A 19,284-nucleotide genomic window follows, 5' to 3' on the forward strand; every position below is an offset into this window, starting at 1 on the left:
CGTGAGAAAAAGTCAGCAGATGCAACGAGTCAAAAAAAATGAGATGCCACCATGATGGATAGAAAAATGGATAATTATAAATTTCAGCAGAAATGACTGAATCATTCTGATATATTTATAAACATCAGGGACTCTTACGTCCGTAACTTGCTCTGCACAAATAAACCTGCCCATATATAGAAGAGTGTTAGAATTTTTAAAAAGAAGTTAAGGAATATGGATCTGAATCTTCTGATTAATAATACCAGGCACATTACTTCTCATTTGAAATTAATTGCTGGATGTTGTCTATTTCACAAAGGAATTTTGCAGGTCTCTTTGGAGTTATTCCCTAAAATCGTCTCTGTCCCTTCGGTTCTCCTGTTTATTTCATGCTTTGTGTGTGGAGAACTGAATCAGCAGCTACTGTATAAATAATGGACTTCCTAGTGTTAGGACATAACATGTAAAACCCAGTGAGTGGTTTAATCGATCACTCTGCGAGAAACCGGATTATCTTTCAAAACTGAAAATGAAAAGAAAAATGCCTTTCCACGAGTCTCCATAATCCATGAAAAAAAAAAACGTAAGCTTTTTCTTTCCTTTCTCTGTTTTTATTCTTCATTCTCCTTGCAGTTTATCTTTGCCTTTTTGAAATCTCTTTTTTTTTTGTCTTTATATCTCTTCTATTTTCTTAAAATTCTCTTTGGGGATATTTTTCAAAGCTGCAAAAAACACTAACGCATGCTTACCGCAGCAAAAAATGGCTTACCGCAGGATGCCGCGAACTGTCCCACGGTTATTATGGAATGTGACTGCACTAACCATATGCTTAAAAAATGGTAACGCACCCCTGCCACTAGTGCAGGACACCTTTTACCCACAGCTTGGTAAAAAGGACCCCTTAGTGATTTCATATGTTCGCTGCAGCCCCTGATGTTTGTCCTTTTTTTCGAGAAAAGCTGCATTGGCTCCCAATCAAAGAACGGATCACCTTCAAAATCTGCACTCTAGTCCACAAAATTATATACGGCGTAGCCCCAGGATACATGATAGAACTTATAGATCTGCCAGTAAGAAACAGAGTCGGATCGTCAAGATCATACCTAAACCTTCACTACTCAAATTGCAAAGGACTGAAATACAAAACAACTCACGCATCCGGCTTCTCCTACACAATCGTACAACCATACTTAAAATAATTTTTATGTTAAGGATCGATTATGAATTTAGGCATTTAGGTGTGATACATGAGTGAATGCAAAACGTAGAGATTTGTTATTATTTCTGAAATATTTCAGGATTTCTTTTGTTTAAGAACTAACCCCCCCCCCCCCCCCCCTTTACTAAGTCACACTAGTGGCTACCATGTCTTAATGCCGGCACAGCTCGTTCACTTTGAATGGGCTGTGTTGGCACTGCTGTGTTGTAGGGTTCATTAGGACAGAGACTTTACAATCACATAGTCTAGACTGATAAAACGTTATCAATAATAACTACTTTCTTTATTCATTTCTAGATGAGCTACCAATGGAGAACAGGAATTATACCTCGGTGAAGGAATTCGTTCTTTTAGGACTGCCACATGCGGATGAGCTGACAATCCCCCTGTTTATATTATTTCTGTCCATCTATGTCTGTACCCTACTGGGGAACCTCCTAATCTTGGTAACAGTTAGAGTAGATCCCCAGCTTCATACTCCAATGTACTTCTTTCTCTTTAATTTGTCGATTTTAGATATCTGGCTATCTTCTGTCACTCTTCCCAACATGCTTGTGAACTTCCTTGATGTAAAAAAATCCATTTCATTCTCTGGGTGCGCCATGCAACTGTATTTCTTTCATTTCTGTGCAAGTACAGAGTGCTTTCTCTACACAGTCATGGCATATGATCGTTACGTTGCAATATGTCACCCCTTGTATTACACTAAAATCATGAGTAAGACTGTCTGTCTCAAGATGGCTGCAGGAACATGGCTGACTGGCTCCATCCATTCCATGATACACACTGTCCTGACTTTCACGTTGCCGTTTTGCAGGTCCAACCTAATTCAATATTTCTTTTGTGACATCCCACCGATCTTGAAGCTGGCTTGCTCCAGCACCTATATCAATGAAACCGTGATATTGGCCAACATTGGAATGGTAGGTTTAGGCTGTTTTGTTCTGATCTTGGTTTCTTATGGACACATTATTTTGGCCATCCTGAAGATCAGCACTGCCGAAGGGAGGCGAAGGACCTTCTCCACGTGTGCCTCTCACCTCACTGTGGTCATTTGTTTCTTTGGACCCCCTGTGGTTATATATTTGAGACCTCACTCTTTGTACTCAGTGGATGGAGCCTTCGCTGTGTTCTATACCATGGTTACCCCCATGTTAAACCCTATCATCTACACTTTGAGAAACAAGGAAGTAAAATCAGCCATTAAGAAACTGAACGGGAGACATACATCAATAAATATTTAAAATACAGGGACATTAACTCAAAAGTACTCTTTAACTAATTAATTGTAAGTACTCTAATTAATTAATTGTTCTTATCTATAGAATTTATATGTCCAGAGCACCTCATATTAAATAAAATAAAATATAAGATGAAATTTTAGTGGTTCAGTGTTAGCTGATGTATGAGAAAGGAAAAATGGAACAGAGAAATTAAACATTTGGAAAAGCTTCTTTGACGAGTCACATTATCAGGCTAATTTTTGAAAGAGAAGGACGCCCATCTTTTGACACAAATCGGAAGATGGGCGTCCTTTTCCCAGGGTCGTCCAAATCAGTATAATCGAAAGCCGATTTTGGACGTTTCCAATTGCTTTCCGTCGCAGCGATGGCCAAAGTTCAAGGGGGCGTATCGGAGGCATAGTGAAGGCGGGACTTGGGTGTGCCTAACACATGGACGTCCTCGACCCATAATGGAAAAAAAGGGCGTCCCTGGTGAGCACTTGGACGACTTTACCTGGTCCTGTTTTTCTTTTGACCAAGGCACAAAAAGGTGGCCAAAATGACCATCAGAGAGAATTGGGGATGACCTCCCCTTACTCCCCCACTGGTCACTACCCCCTCCCACCCTCAAAAAACATCTTAAAAATATTTTGTGCCAGCCTCTATGCCAGCCTCAGATGTCATACTCAGGTACATCACAGCAGTATGCAGGTACCTGGAGCAGTTTTAGTGGGTGCAGTGCACTTCAGACAGGCGGACCCAGGCCCACCCCCTCCCTACCAATTATGTTTGTGAAGGAAACAGCGAGCCCTCCAAAACCCACCACAAACCCACTGTACCCACATCTAAGTGCCCCCCTTCACCCATAAGGGCTATGGTAGTGGTGTACAGTTGTGGGTAGTGGGTTTTAGGGGGGGTTAGGGGGCTCAGCAAAGTAAGGGAGCTATGTTTCTGGGAGCATTTTATGAAGTCCACTACAGTGCCCCCTAGGGTGCCCAGTTGGTGTCCGGTGGCATGTCAGGGGGACCAGGGCACTACAAATGCTGGCTCCTCCCACAACCAAAGGGCTTGCATTTGGTCATTTCTGAGATGGGCGTCCTTGTTTCCATTATCGCCAAAAATCAGAGATGACCAGATCTAGGGACAACCATCTCTAAGGACGACCAAAATTTCAAGATTTGGGCGTCCCCAACCGTATTATCAAAACGAAAGATGGACATCCATCTTGTTTCGATAATATGGGTTTCCCCGCCCCTCCATCGGGACGTTTTGCGAAGACATACTCAACAAAACTTGGGCGTCCCTTTCGATTATGCCCCTCTATATGTTTAGATCAGAGGTTTCTCACAGAGCTGGCTGAATTTTTAACAAACAATAGCAGAAGAGAAGCCATGTGGACAAAGCAGGAAGAATGAGAGTAACAGCAATCAAAATAAAACAATGACCCTGTAGTTTAAGGAGCACCCTTAAAGATAAAACAGATGAAGCAATCCCATTTCTAATAAAAAACTAAAAAGGAGAAGAGGAATCTGGCATAAGTCTGAAGGAACTAAACATCTGTTACGTGTATACATGACCCAACACACTGCTGGAATCTCCTCCTCTTTGGCGTTGGCTCAGGAGTTATCATAGGGATTATAAGAGACAACAGTGAGAGATTAGGGGGGTCATGGTTCTCTGACATCCTACCAATCTTGATGGTGGTCCCCAAAGTGAGGTGAGGCACAAAGGAATTTCTCCACTTGTGTCTCTCACCTCACTTTGGACAACATTTTAATGATTTTTAATTGGGTTCTATTGTAGACGTCCATTGTAACTATATTTTTCTACTTGTTTTTAATTCTATTATTTATTATATCGGGGGATTTGTTTACTATAAACCACACCAAACTATAGGTTGTGGTGTTATATAAATACCAGTTGTTATGTTATGTTGTGTTATATTATAGTTCAGGGCAAGCAGCTGTAACATCTGCATGCATCTCTTGTCGTCTTCGTCTGCACCTATGGCATGACTGGGTCAGTCAAACACATGAACATGAGAACTGTGGGGCAACATCTCTAATTAGTTGGAATTGTTACGCCTGTCCAAATGCTGTGGCAGTTTTTGGGCTATCATAAGGCATTCAACCAATCAGAGGTCAACTTTCACATCTTGTAATTTCATGCTCCCGTTCCATGTGGCTCTACCATGTGACTGTAGGGCCAAGTAAGGGGCTCTTTTGCAGAGTGGCAGTAAGCCCAACATGGCCTTACCGCTGGCTCTTTGGAGACTACTGCCTGCCCAATGCGGCCGCCGGCGGTAGTCCCGCCCTGAGTGCACGCCATTTCCTGGGGAAAAAGAAACCTACGGAAATGGCTTGCACTGGGATAACCCAGCGGTAATCAGGCATGGTAAAAGGTAAAAGGGCCTCTAAGTGAAGGAGATCCTACATAATTTATTTAGATTTTGCTCACACCTTTGCTCAAGGTGAGTTACATTCAGGTACTCTGGATATTTCTCTATCCCAGAAGGGCTCACAATCTAAGTTTCTACCTGAGGCAATGGAGGGTTAAGTGAGTTGCCCAAGATTACAAGGAGCAGCAGTGGGATTTGAACAGGCCACCTCTGGATTGCAAGACCGGTGCTCTAACCACTAGGCCACTCCTCCACTCCATGTATATTTGATCTCTTAATCCCAACTCATTAATGCCAGCCCCTATGCCATATTCTATAAAAAGGAGTGTCACTTAATTGTCTTAACAAACCAATCAGCATTGTCAACAGCACTTAACAAGCAATAATGAGCATTAATTGTAAAAAATTAGAATTTACGCACACAACTCCCTTAGCGTATTCTGTAATGAACTGTGCCTTAATTTTAATGTGTGCCGGCAAAAGGAGATGTGATTATGGGCATGGAAATGGGCGTTTCATGGACATCCCAAAATTTATGTGAGTTATTATAGAATATGGCCTCCTGCGCTTAAATCTTTGTGCCAGGATTTACATCACGTTTTCATTGGCGTAAATGGAGACGCGTTTTGGCCAGTAGGATATCAACCAAGCGTATTCTATTTACCATGCCTAAATATAGGTGCCACTTTGCGTTACAAGACATATGAGGAGAGACGTGCTGACCTGAACATGTATACCCTGGAGGAAAGGAGAAACAGGGGTGATATGATACAGATGTTCAAATATTTGAAAAGTATTAATCCGGAAACGAACCTTTTCCGGAGAAGGGAAGGCGGTAGAACTAGAGGGCATGAAATGAGATTGAAGGGGGGGCAGACTCAAGAAAAATGTCAGGAAGTATTGTTTCACAGAGAGAGTGGTGGATGCTTGGAATGTCCTCCCGCGGGAGGTGGTGGAGATGAAAACGGTAACGGAGTTCAAACATGCGTGGGATAAACATAAAGGAATCCTGCTCAGAAGGAAGGAATCCTCGGAAGCTTAGCGGAGATTGGGTGGCAGAGTTGGTGGTGGGAGGCGGGGCTAGTGCTGGGCAGACTTCTACGGTCTAAGCCCTGAAAAAGGCAGATACAAAACAAGGTAAGGTGTACACAGAAAGTAGCACATATGAGTTTATCTTGTTGGGCAGACTGGATGGACCATGTAGGTCTTTTTCTGCTGTCATCTACTATGTTACTTGTAAAATCTGCTTAGTCGGAAATGTTTTCCGCATGGATTTTCTAGGCAATATATGTAGAATCTGGTCCGTAAAAGGTGCCTCAGCGTTTAGCACCAGCCGATTTTTAGCATGAGCTAAAAACGCTGGCATAAAAGCCCCTCTCACAGGCTTTTGAATTCTGCTTTGAAATGAAATTGCTGGGCGGTGATTTCTTCACACAGTAATTGTTCTGGGTCTCCTTGGAGCTATTCCCTGAAGTTATTTCAATCCTGTTGGATTCTCCTGTTTATTATGTGCTCTGTGCACAGGGCACAGAATCAGCAACTGTGGTATAAATAACAGATTTCTCACTGTTAGGAATATCACATGTAAAAAACCTAGTCAGTGAATTCACCCTGTCTTTATATGAGAAACCCGATAGTTGACCCTTTCAGGACTGGAAGTAAAACGGATTTTATTACGTTTCCATAATGAATTAAGAAAAAGGTAAATTATTTTGTTCTTATATTTTAACTCTTTTTTTGGCTCCTTGTAGTTGCTTTTTAAATCTAAGTCTTTCTTTATTGTTTCTATATTTTGTAAGGGTGTGCAGCCCGAAATGCTCATGTCATGTCATTTTCCGTGTTATCTACAGGAATTTTGAGGGGTTTGGGGGGGCAAGGTTGACATTTTTTTTAATAACAAGGAGCAATATTTTTAGTAGTATATGCTCTTTCAAAAGAATACACACCCCCTTTCATTTAAAAAAAAAATTCTTGTTCTCTTTTCCTTATTTCTTTCTTCTTTCATTTTTTTTCTTTTTAGCCAGGACTGTCTCATTTTCAGTCCTTAAACCGTGTAGCGTTATCAGAAGTGCACATCATTGCAATGATAGGAGAGACAGTCTGATCCATCCACACAGATAAGAGACAATGAAAGAACAAACGAGATCCTTCGTCTTCAACTTATCACAAAAGTCTGACTGGGACACAGGTCTCCTAGGTGAAATTAATTTATAAAAGGGACTACTTTATCTAGCTAATAAAAATGGAGGCAATCAGGCTTTTCCTCATCTAAATAAACTGGAAGTGGTCTGGGAGAAAATGGAATACGAAAGATGGGACCTTGTTAAAAAAATCAGATCTTCAGAGATTATGAAGTGATGCTGATCATTTTCACTGAGTAATTGTGTTCTCTGTTAGTTTATTCACTATTTTTCATTTTCTTATGATTTTATGGAACGTTATTTGGCATTTCGGAGTGACTTAATAAACGCTCACATCTATCTGAAAACACCAAGATTCCCGATTCCCCACCAACATCAGTGATGCTTACGTCCTGTTCTGTTGACCCAATTCAGTCTTCCACCTTCCCGTCCAAATTAAGAGCTATCAACAAACCAGTGGCAGAAGAGGTGAATGAGGGTCAGGGCTCAGAGAGTGTTCCTTCCTCAAGGGAGTCATTTAAAACCGGAAAAGCAATACTAACAAACCCTCGGCTGCACTGACCGTACAGCCAATGTTAGCAGAATCATAAAAAACACTCTGTTCCTTATTCTTCATCTTCTGTCCCCCATCGCAGCTCAGGCAAAAGAACAGGAGGAAAACCTATGCTGTAGCAGAAGAAGCAAAACAGTAAAGCGTAGAAGGATCTCTCCATGTTGCATCAGCTAACTTAGATGACGCAATGCGGAGAGATGCTTCCACACTTGACCGTAAGCTTTTGCATTTGTCCTATGATGGATGACGAGTTTGTTTGTTGAAGTGAACCTTCTGTGTTTGATTTTGAAGAATCTGGTGACCTCTGATGAAGGCAAAGCCGAAACTTGGCCAAGTTGGGTCCCTCTTCAATAAAATTGATTTAGGACTTGTTTTACAAAGCCGGGCTAGTGATTCCCATGCAGCAAATGAGAAGAAGCCCATAGGAATTGAATGGGTTTTCTGTCATTTGCCGCATAGAGAATCGGTATCGCGGCTTTGTAAAAGAAGCCCATAGTGAACTCCTGCCTGTTCTTCTGTCCTTGGATCACCTTTGCTGTCTGTTTTGCTTCCTTCCCCATCACAGCTCACCAAAACATCAACAGGAACAGATATCAAAGAAGTAAACTCACTATGATAACACCCGATATTTCTCGAAAAACTGTTCACCTCCAAAAAGTCAGCTGCGCTCATTGGACCTGCCCCTTCAGATACGTTTGGAAGGACAGGAATCTGAAAGCAAAGTACTTTTCCTCATGATTTTGGAAGTTACACAGTAAGTCCTTTTCAATCTAGACCAGTTTGAAAAAGAAATATCCTGCAAATGCCAAGGAATGTTCAAGTTGGTGTTTATTCTTAACTGTTTCAAACTGGTTTTCATAAATATAGGATTGTAATATTTTTCAACAGAGGTGATAAATACATTCTAAATGTACTCTTTTGAATTTCAAAATATATATATATTTAGAGGGGCATAATCGAATGGGGCGCCCAAGTTTTCCTAAGGACGTCCTTGCAGGACATCCCCGTGAATGGGCGGGGAAACCTGTATTATCGAAACAAGATGGGTGGCCATCTTTCGTTTCGATAATACGGTCAGGGACGCCCAAATCTCAACATTTAGGTAAACCTTAGAGATGGTCGTCCTTAGAGATGGTCTTCCCCGATTTTCAGCAATAATGGAAACCAAGGACGCCCATCTCTGAAATGACCAAATCAAAGCCATTTGGTCATGGGAGGAGCCAGCATTCGTAGTGCACTGATCCCCCTCAAATGCCAGGACACCAACCGGGCACCCTAGGGGGCACTGCAGTGGACTTCAGAAAAAGCTCCCAGGTGCATAGCTCCCTTACCGTGTTTGCTGAGCCCCCCACCCCCCCAAACCCACTCCCCACAACTGTACACCACTGCCATAGCCCTTAGAGATGAAGGGGGGCACCTACATGTGGGTACAGTGGGTTTGTGGTGGGTTTTGGAGGGCTCACATTTACCACCACAAGTGTAACAGGTAGGAGGGGTGGGCCTGGGTCCGCCTGCCTGAAGTGCACTGCAGTACCCACTAAAACTGCTCCAGGGACCTGCAGACTGCTGTCATGGAGCTGGGTATGATATTTGAGGCTGGCATAGAGGCTGGAAAAATATTTTTAAAGTTTTTTTTAGGGTGGGAGGAGGTTAGTGACCACTGGGGGAGTAAGGGGAGGTCATCCCCAATTCCCTCTGGTGGTCATCTGGTCAGTTTGGGCACCTTTTTGAGGCTTGGTCATAAGAAAAAAATGCACCAAGTAAAGTCGCCCAAGTGCTCGTCAGGGACGCCCTTCTTTTTTTCCATTATCGGTCGAGGACGCCCATGTGTTAGGCACGCCCAAGTCCTGCCTTTGCTATGCTTCCGACACGCCCTCGTGAACTTTGGTCGTCCCTGCGATGGAAAGCAGTTGAGGACACCCAAAATCGACTTTCGAATATGCCGATTTGGGTGACCCTGAGAGGATGCCCATCTTGCGATTTGTGTCAAAAGATTAACCCCCTTCTCTTTCGAAAATAAGCCTGATATTTTTATGTCCTTAAGATGGAGACCTCATGACCACATGGTTTGTATATCTGATTAGGAACACAACTTTATCAATAATAATTATTACCACTCTAACTTCTAGGTTATCTATTCATGGAGAAGGGGAATTATACATCAGTGAAGGAATTTATTCTTTTAGGATTGCCACATGCAGAAGAGATGACAATCCCGCTGTTCATATTGATTCTGCTCATCTATGTCTGCACCATACTGGGGAATCTCCTAATCTTGGTAACAATTAAGATGGATACCCGACTTCATTCCCCTATGTACTTTTTCCTCTTTAATTTATCTTTCTTAGACATTTGGTTTTCTTCTGTCACTGTCCCCAAAACGCTTGCGAATCTTCTGGCAGTCAGAAAAGCCATATCAATCCCTGGGTGCATCATGCAACTATATTTCTTTCATTTCTTTGGTGGCACCGAGTGTTTCCTTTACACGGTTATGGCATATGACCGCTACGCTGCAATATGTCACCCCTTGCGTTACACTAAAATCATGAGTAAGAGAGTCTGTCTCCAGATGGCTGCAGCAACCTGGCTAACTGGATCCATTCATGGCACGATACACACTACCCTAACGTTCAGGTTACCCTTTTGTAAGTCCAACCTGATTGAACATTTCTTCTGTGACATCCCTCCAGTTTTGAAGCTGGCTTGCTCCAGTACTTCTATCAATGAATTTGTGATATTGGTCAACAATGGAATCGTAGCTTCAACCTGTTTTCTTCTGATCTTGGTCTCCTACGGACACATCGTTTTGGCCATTCTGAAGATCAGCACTGCAGAAGGGAGGCGAAGGACCTTCTCCACTTGTGCATCTCACATCACTGTGGTCATTTTGTTCTTTGGACCACCTGTGGTTATCTACTGGAGACCCCACTCTGTTCACTCAGCAGATGGAGCTTTTGCTGTGTTCTACACCATGGTTACCCCCATGTTAAACCCTATCATCTACACGTTGAGAAACAAGGAAGTAAAATCATCCATTAGGAAACTGAGAGGGAGACACATGGCTTCAATAAATACCTGAAATATGAGACTCGTTGTAGTTTTTAAAAATACTCTTTAACTCGGTCACACTGGATTTTCTCTGTTTTGTAAAATACTCCCAACTGTCTGTTTTTCTTGATATATTAATTGTATTTATGTTCATGACTGCCTCACATTAAACAAACAATAACATGAGCTTTATGTGATTCAGAGTCAGCTGATGAATGAGGAAGGCAGAATGAATGAAATGAATTAGACATTTGAAGAAACTACTTTGTATTTTGGGTGTAGATCAGAGGTTTGCCTCAAGTTTGTTGCTCAAATGTCATGAAATATAGTTTTCTACTGGAAAGGCAAAGCTGATGCTAAGTTTCTGGCACCCTCCTTTCTCATTCTATCCTCCCCCATGTAATTATTTCTGTTCTCCCAAGGGAGGTCTCAATAGTGGCGAAGCAAGGGGGAGGGCGGGAGGGGCGGTCCTCCCCAGGTGTCAGCTCGGGGGGGTGCTCCCTGCCAGCTCCCCCCCCTCGGCGAATCGACCCCCCCCCCCCCGACGACCAGCTCCCGCACCCTACCTTTAAAAAGAATATCGGGAGGCGCAGCGCCTCACGCCTGCCCGTAAAAGAAATGTGGACCGTCGGGCCTTCCCTCGCTCTATCTGTCCCGCCCTCCGCTGACGCAACTTCCTATTTCCGCAAGGGCGGGACAGACAGCGAGAGAAGGCTTGACGGTCCACATTTCTTTTACGGGCAGGCGTGAGGCGCTGCACCTCCCGATATTCTTTTTAAAGGTAGGGTGCGGGAGCTGGTCGTCAGGGGGGGGAAGGGGGGTGTCATCGTGCTGCACCCGGGGGGGGGGGTGCAACGGGGAACCGCCCCGCCCCGGATGGCAGCCCCCCCTGCTACGCCACTGGGTCTCACCACCCTTCAGTGGTAGTTGAGAGAACTGCCTGTATATATTCCCCATTCTTAACAATAATATCTTCCAGCGCTGGGGATACTTTCATCCTCAAGCACCCAGAGCACTTTCCTTTTCATGTGTGTTTGTTTTGTTGCTGTTTATTTTAAATGCATGTAATTCGGGCTCATTTTTGGCAAATCACAATTTGAAAGTGCAACACCTCTTCGTGAAAAACGTCACTGGCTCCCTATCAGAGAACGAATCAACTTCAAGGTCCGTACATTAATCCACAAGATTATCCGCGGTGAATCTCCGGACTATATGCTCAATCTGATTGACCTTCCCACCAGAAACATGTCTGCAACTTCACGAACTTACCTCAACCTACATTACCCCAATTGCAAAGGACTCAAGTACAAAACCTATTATGGATCCAACTTCTCCTTCTTAGGCAGCCAACTCTGGAATGCCCTCCCCAGACCTATCCGATCAATTAGTGACTACCCTTCCAGAAATCACTAAAAACCCATCTGTTCAAGCAAGCCTACCCAAATGACCAAGATTAATCCTATGAACCCATCTACTCATCACATATCCAGGAGACAACGATAATGACCTAGACCCACTTCTCCCACCTAATTTCTCTATGCTTATCCCATGTCCCATCCCCCTTCCGCCTCCTCTATCCCTCCTCCAATGCTCGCCTACCCTTGTTCATACCTCTCCTACTCCCTTCACTCTTGCCCATCTCTACCTACTCATTTCTTTTTATTCTGATATACTTAATTTATTTTTTCTTCATCAGTACTCTGTAATCCCTGTTACTATGTAAGCCGCATTGAACCTGCTTTGAGTGGGAAAGCGCGAGGTACAAATGAAATAATAAATAAATAAATAAATAATTGCATTATGGGCACATAGGGTTAAATTCAATATAAGTTGTTAAAAGTCAGGTGCCGAAAAACTGGGCACTAAGCTAGTTTTCAGTGAGGGGCAGCCTGTGAGCCAAATCTGTTCTAGAACACCAGCGTAAATCCACAGTTACACAGCAAACTTTAGGTGCGACCACTCATGCCATCCATAGCCACCGAGGGGGGGGGTCAGGGGGGGACAAAATTCCCCGGGCCCGGCGCCACAGTCCCACCCGCCCTCCGTCGTCGACCGTCTGCCCCCTGCATTGAAATCGCAGTCTCACCTCTGTGAAAGCAGCGCTGCAGGCAGCAGAACGCCTCCCTTCGGGCCTCCTTCTCTCCATGTGTCCCGCTCTCATCTGACGTAACTTCCGTGAGGGCGGGACACAAGGAGGGATGGAGGGCCGAAGGGAGGCGTTCTGCTGCCTGCAGCGCTGCTTTCACGGAGGTGAGACTGCGATTTCAATGCAGGGGGCCCGGCCCAGTGGTGGACGGAGGGGGGGAGCGGCGGCGGCGACCTCAGGGGGGTGGAGGGGGGAGCGGTGGCGACCTTGGGGGGGAGCGGTGGCGACCTTGGTGGGGAGCAGTGGCGACCTCAGGGGGGGTGGGGCGGTGAGAGCGGCAGGGGCGGTGCCCGGGGCCTGGCCCAGTCTCTTGGCAGCCCTGATGCCACCTCTATGGCTGGGGTAAATGGTGGCACCTAAATGTGGCACGAGAGTGCATAAATGCAACTCTTCTATTGTGCACACAAGAACAGCTAGGATGCAACTGCCCCTCCCACATTAACACCTCCTTTGCATTAGGTCCACTCTTTATAGAATAGGGCTGTAGGTCTGTTAGATGTGCAACAGCAAATTAGTGCCAATTACTGGTATTAATTACAACTGGCTCTATTCTATAACTGTACCCAACTGCACAGCTAACTTGGGTGCCATTTATAGAATTTAGGGGCTAATGAGTTCTTTTCTTAAACAGCGGACTCTATGGGGCTCTTTTGCAAAGCAGCAGTAAGACCAACGTGGGCTTCCTGCATGCTAATCTGGAGCTATCGTCAACCCAACGCAGGCGCCAGCAAATAGATCCGGTGCGCACCATTTCTTGTGCCGGGGAAAAGTGGCTGATATTTCTTAGCATTGGCGCAAACCCGGCTGTAATTGGGTAGCACCGTGCACTTACCTGGTGTATATTGTCATCAGGGGCGTACCTGGACTTCTGCGGTAGGGGGGGGGCCAGAGTCGAGGTGAGGGGGCACATTTTAGCCCCCCCCCCGGCGCCGCCGACCCCCCCGCTGCCATCGGTTACACCCCCTGCCGCCAGCACCACCTCCAACAAGTTTGACCCCCCCCTCTCGACCTGCCCGCCATCCATCGCCGTCTGTACCTTTGCTGGCGTGGGACCCAACCCCCAACCAGCCGAAGTCTTCTTTCTGCGTTTGGTTTCTTCTGAGTCTGACGTCCTGCTGCACGTACAACATGCAGGACGTCAGACTCACAGAAACAGAACGAAGCCTTGCGATCTGCAGGGCTTCGTTCTGTTTCTCTGAGTCTGATGTCTTGCACGTTGTACGTGCAGCAGGACATCAGGCTCAGAAGAAACCAAACGCAGGAAGAAGACTTCGGCTGGCGGGGGTTGGGGCCCATGACTCTAACCTGAACTCCAGTGTGACTGCCGAGCTCAGGATCTGTTGTGACACTCTCATGCAGCGGAATGAGGAACGGGCGTAGGTGGAAAAACAGCAACACGGTGGTCACAGATGATCTGCAGCTGACAGAACAAGATAACTCCTCAGGAAAATGGCCTAGCTTTCTAAGAAGAGCTAGTCCATTATATTATTAGCATGTCCAAGAAAAACTAACCAACTCATTACCATAGCCAACCAGTGTTAGCCACCGTGTTGTCGTGTGTCCAGCAGGGCATGATTGTTGTTGTGTTACCCGTAGCCTGAAAAGACCTATAAAAATGTATGTACTTCCTACTTCTTTAGAGACTCAGACCCAGAAAAACACCTATGTGTAGCTGTACTCTCATAAGCAATTAATTGTACATATACTCGGAGAATAATAAAAGTATTTGATTGTTTATATATTCTTTGGAGTCTCGGATGCAAGCACCACGGTTGTGTTGTGGCTCTGTGACACCCCCCCCCCCCCCCTGCTCATGAGAAGTTAAAATTTGTAATTGTAACTTTCTCTTGGTGAGTAATAAAATCTCTAACTTCACTTTCTCATATGTGTGGCCTTGTATTTTCTCTCTCTAAAGCCGTTATATTATATATGATAGTTTGGAGAGGTGGTAAAAATACTAAACACCAACTGGTCTTTCAGCACTCCACAATACTAAGTAGTGGATATTTGGGACACTGGAGTGAGAGTGAAAAGACAGTGATAATCCTAGAGTGATAAGGGGAGCCCATTATTAACACTAGTTACCGCCGGGTTCGCACGGGAAGCCCTTTCCGCACCCTCAATAGGCGGCGGAAACTGCTCTCCCTCACAATCTTACAGCATAGCCATGGCTATTTTTCGGCCTTTTTTACCCGCTGCGGTAAAAAGTGCCTCAGCGTGGGGCAAAAATGACCCCCACCACTAGTGCAAAGCCTTTTTTTTACAGCAGCTTGGTAAAAGGACCCGTATGCGACATAGTGCATACTGTTTCCCAATAGGCATCCATGTGTGAACCAATATACATAAATAAACCATCGCATGTGTATGCGTGCCCACCCTATCAGGAAAGAACATGCACCAGAGGCATAGCCAGGGCTTTTTGTGAGGGGGTACTTGGGGGTACTGAGTACCGGCATCTTTTCCATTGGCTGCTAAAATTGACCCATGGTCCCCAAGTTTTAATGAAAGAGCTCAGGCTCTACACACCAATTCTGCCTTGTCATAGGTTCTCTGACTGGTTGCAGGGGGCCTGGCTATTGTGCGGAGCATCCCTCAGCCCCACCCCTGAAGGGTAGCCTAGCATTTGAATACCGGCACCTTTTTCACTAGAAAAAGTGCACTGTGCGTATGCCTTGTAGCTATAGACGGTCGGTAGCCCAACTGTTTGGGGAGGCTAAAGGGGGCGGAGCTTACCTCCATACGCTCCGTGGCAGCGACGTCAATGAAGAAAAAGACTACAGGCTCGCCGCCAGCTTCTCCCTTCTCTCTGCACACAGTGTCCCGTGATGCATTTCCTGTTTCCGCGAGAGCAGAGAGAAGGGAGAAGCTGGCGGCGAGCCTGTAGTCTTTTTCTTCATTGACGTCGCTGCCACGGAAATAAAAGATGAAAATGCGCGGGGCGGGAGGGTGGGCTGCACCACAAGCGGAAGTCGACGATTGGGCTGGGGAGGCTTAGCCTCCCCAAGCCTCTTATACGGGGCGCCTATGCTTGTAGTGCTATAGAAATGATAAGTAGATAGAAAGATAGATATGCAGGTACTTTTACTGTCCCTATGGGGCTGAAAATCTAAAAAGATTTTGTACCTAGGGCAATGGAGAGTTAAAGGATTTGCCTAGGGTCACAACGAGCTGCAGTGGGAATTAAACCTGGTTCCCCTCCCCCCTCCCATTCTCAACCCGCTGTGTTAACCATTAGGCTTACTTAAAATAGGTTCTCCAGATTTCTAATTTCCTTATGTCATTCTGCCTTCCTCATTTACCAACTGGTTCTATTCCACTTAAAGATTATAAAATGCATTATTTAATGTGGAAAAACTCGGGCTACAAATTCTTTACATAAATGCAGTAAAATAAATCACAGAAAAGCACACAGATGGGATCGTTAATCAGAGAATTCCGTTTATTAGAGTTAAAGAGTACTTTTGAAGTAAGAGGTCTCCCATAGTTTAGGTATTTCTTCAACTAATATGTCTCCCTCTCAGTTTCTGAAGGGCTGATTTTACTTCCTTATTTCTCAAAGAATAAATGATTGGATTTAACATGGGGCTAACCATAGTATTAAACACAGCAACAGCGCCATCCACTGAATGGACAGAGTGAGGTCTCACATAGATAATTGAAATGGGTCCAAATAAAAAAACGACCACAATGAGGTGGGAGGCACAAGTGGAGAAGGTCCTCCGTCTTCCTTCTGCACTGCTGATCTTCAGGATGGCCAAGATGATGTACCCATACGAAATCAAGATAAGAAGGAAACATCCTGAGACTGCAATTCCAATGTCAATCATGATCATAGCTTCGTTGACAGAGGTGTTGGAGCAAGCCAACTTCAAGATTGGAGGGATGTCACAGAAGAAATACTCAATGATGTTGGACTTACACAGGGGCAACCTCAACGTTAGGACAGTGTGTATCATGGAATGGATGGTGCCAGTCAACCACGTCCCTGCAGCCATCTGGAGACAAAATATTTTATTCATGATCTTAGTGTAATGCAAAGGATGACATATTGCAGTGTAACGGTCGTATGCCATGACGGTACAAAGGAAACACTCTGCACTGCCAAAGAAATGATAGAAATACAGTTGGGTGAAGCATCCTGAGAACGAGATGACTTTTCCTTTTTCCAGGAAATTAGCAATCAATTTGGGGCCAGTGACAGAAGACAGCCCGATATCTAATAAAGCTAAATTAAAGAGGAAAAAGTACATAGGGGTATGAAGCCTGGAATCGCGTCCAATTAATACCAGGATCATGAGGTTCCATAGCAGGGTGCAGACATAGATGAATAGAAATAATACGAACAGGGGGATCGTCAGCTCTTTTGCATGTGGCAGTCCCAAAACAATGAATTCTTTCACCAATGTATAATTCCCCTTCTCCATGGCTGGATAACCTAAAAGTTAACTGTAGTAATAGGTATTATTGATAACGTTGTATCAGTCCTGAGAAATAAAAACTATTGATGATTGTGAGAAGTCTAACCTGAGGAAGCTTCCATTTTTTCTTACAAATGGAATAGTAACATAGTAACATAGTAAATGACGGCAGAAAAAGACCTGCATGGTCCATCCAGTCTGCCCAACAAGACAAACTCATATGTGCTACTTTTTGTGTATACCCTACTTTGATTTGTGCCTGTTCTCTTCAGGGCACAGACCGTATAAGTCTGTCCAGCACTATCCTCGCCTCCCACCACCGGCTGGCTCTGCCGTCCAATCTCGGCTAAGCTCCTTTCCTAGTCTCTTTCCTTAATTAATACTAACACACCCTCCTCTCCTTTAACCACAAAATTATCTTTTCCCTTTGTCTTTTGTCTGTATGTCTATGTTTATTAAAATTTGCTAGACAAATGGGTCAGGAGTGTCTTTTATGACTGTCATTGTAGTGATGGTTATATCTCAAAATGCCAAAAAACAGGAAGACAGGTCCACTAAATCCAATATGGAAGATAAAACAACAAGACTGACCTTGTAGGAAACACTCTTTATTGATAAATCAAAAACTCCCAGAATTTTAACATAAAATGCCCAACGTAGCCATGTTTCGCCAGTACAAATGGCAGCGTTAGGGGCCTTATTTTTTTGACGCAACCATTTATACTGGTGAAACATGGCCATATTGGGCATTTTATGTTAAAATTCTGGGTGCATTTAATTTCAATTAGGGGGGAGGGAGCCCTTACCAGCACCCATTGAGGTGGAGGTAAGGGCTCTCACACTGCCCGATTACCACCAGGTACATAAGTACATAAGCATCGCCATGCTGGGACAGACCAAGGGTCCATCGAGCCCAGCACCCTGTCACCAACAGCGGCCAAAAGAACAAGCAATTTGTCCCGCCCATCCTAGAAATACTGTATTATTCCCTCGTCCACTCAATAACATTCTATGGCTTTTTCCTCCAGGAAGCTGCCCAACCCTTTTTTGAACTCTGCTAAGTTAACCGCCTTAACCAGCAGCGAATTCCAGAGTTTAGCTACGCGTTGAGTGAAGAAACATTTCCTCCGATTCGTTTTAAATTTACCACATTGCAGCTCCTAGTATTTTTGGGAAGCGTAAACAGACGCTCCAGATCGACCCGTTCCATTCCACTCATTATCTTATAGACCTCTGTCATATCTCCCGCCTTTTCTCCAAGCTGAAGAGCCCCAGCCTCTTCAGCCTATCTTGATAGGGAAGACGTCCCATCCCCTGTATCATCTTTGTCGCCCTTCTCTGCACCAGGTGCACTCCTACGCTACAAAAATAAATATATTTTCATAGCACCGGATTTGCGAGTGGTAAGCCCGCATTGGACTTGCCGCGGCTTAGCGAAAGGGTGCCCCAAATTTGTTAACATGAAGGGAAATTACACTTCAAAAAGTTATGGAAAGATATACATCTACCATAAGCCATACACAAATACATGTGTATTTCCTTACATTTCATTAGTCCTGAGGGTGAAGCAGAAGCACCACATCATATCAGTAGTGAAAGAGAGACTTTTCCTACTTAACAAAAAACAACAGAAAAAAAGTAGCAAAGAGGAACGGCAAGGTGAAAAACTAATTAAATTAAGGAGAACGATCTTACGTATTTCTTCAGGGATTCTTGAGTCTCACCGAAGTGATTTTCTTTTCATTTTCAGTTCTGAAAGCTTCAGTTAATCACATTTCTTAAACAGGGATAGGCTAAATCAGATTTGTCTCTAACACTGAGAAATCGAATATTTATACATTGATTCAGTTCCCCAATGCACAACAGCCTGAAACCATCAGTAGAATTGAAAGGGAATGAGGTGGCTTCAAGGAAATAACTCCAAAGAGACCACTAGCAATTCCTGTGTGGAGAAGGTACCATCCAGAAATCAGCTCCAGACGCGAACCTTAGAGGCTTGTTTTGTTTGTTTTTACTAAGGATTAGTGCGTATTATGTGCAACAGGGCCCAGAGGAATAACATATAAGTACATAAGTGTTGCCGTACTGGGACAGACCGAAGGCCCATCAAGCCCAGCATCCTGTTTCCAACAGTGACCAATCCAGGTCACAAGTAC

The 19,284-nt window shown here is 44.4% G+C and overlaps 3 protein-coding genes across 3 annotated transcripts; 2 read left to right on the plus strand and 1 right to left on the minus strand.

Annotated features, from left to right (window-relative positions):
* Window positions 1–1,509: 1,509 nt before the first annotated feature.
* LOC115457304 (olfactory receptor 10G4-like) lies at window positions 1,510–2,445 on the plus strand. The gene has a single exon (XM_030186727.1). The coding sequence runs from the start codon at window positions 1,510–1,512 to the stop codon at window positions 2,443–2,445; it is 936 nt and encodes a 311-aa protein (XP_030042587.1).
* A 7,211-nt stretch (window positions 2,446–9,656) lies between these two features.
* LOC115457786 (olfactory receptor 10G4-like) lies at window positions 9,657–12,925 on the plus strand (the record flags this gene model as incomplete). The annotated part of the gene is made up of 2 exons (XM_030187380.1): window positions 9,657–10,572; window positions 12,912–12,925. Coding segments are annotated over exons 1-2 (930 nt in total), but the record flags the coding sequence as incomplete, so codon positions are not given.
* A 3,282-nt stretch (window positions 12,926–16,207) lies between these two features.
* LOC115457305 (olfactory receptor 10G4-like) lies at window positions 16,208–17,134 on the minus strand. The gene has a single exon (XM_030186728.1). It carries the CDS (start codon window positions 17,132–17,134, stop codon window positions 16,208–16,210), a length of 927 nt encoding a protein of 308 aa, XP_030042588.1.
* Between the last annotated feature and the right edge of the window lie 2,150 nt (window positions 17,135–19,284).

Source organism: Microcaecilia unicolor, chromosome 14 (genome assembly GCF_901765095.1).
Source record: "Microcaecilia unicolor chromosome 14, aMicUni1.1, whole genome shotgun sequence".
Lineage (NCBI taxonomy): Eukaryota > Metazoa > Chordata > Amphibia > Gymnophiona > Siphonopidae > Microcaecilia > Microcaecilia unicolor.

Bases quoted from the DNA above. Each gene is read 5' to 3' on its own strand.
- LOC115457304 (XM_030186727.1), top strand. From the start codon at position 1,510: ATGGAGAACAGGAATTATACCTCGGTGAAGGAATTCGTTCTTTTAGGA.
- LOC115457305 (XM_030186728.1), bottom strand. From the start codon at position 17,134: ATGGAGAAGGGGAATTATACATTGGTGAAAGAATTCATTGTTTTGGGA.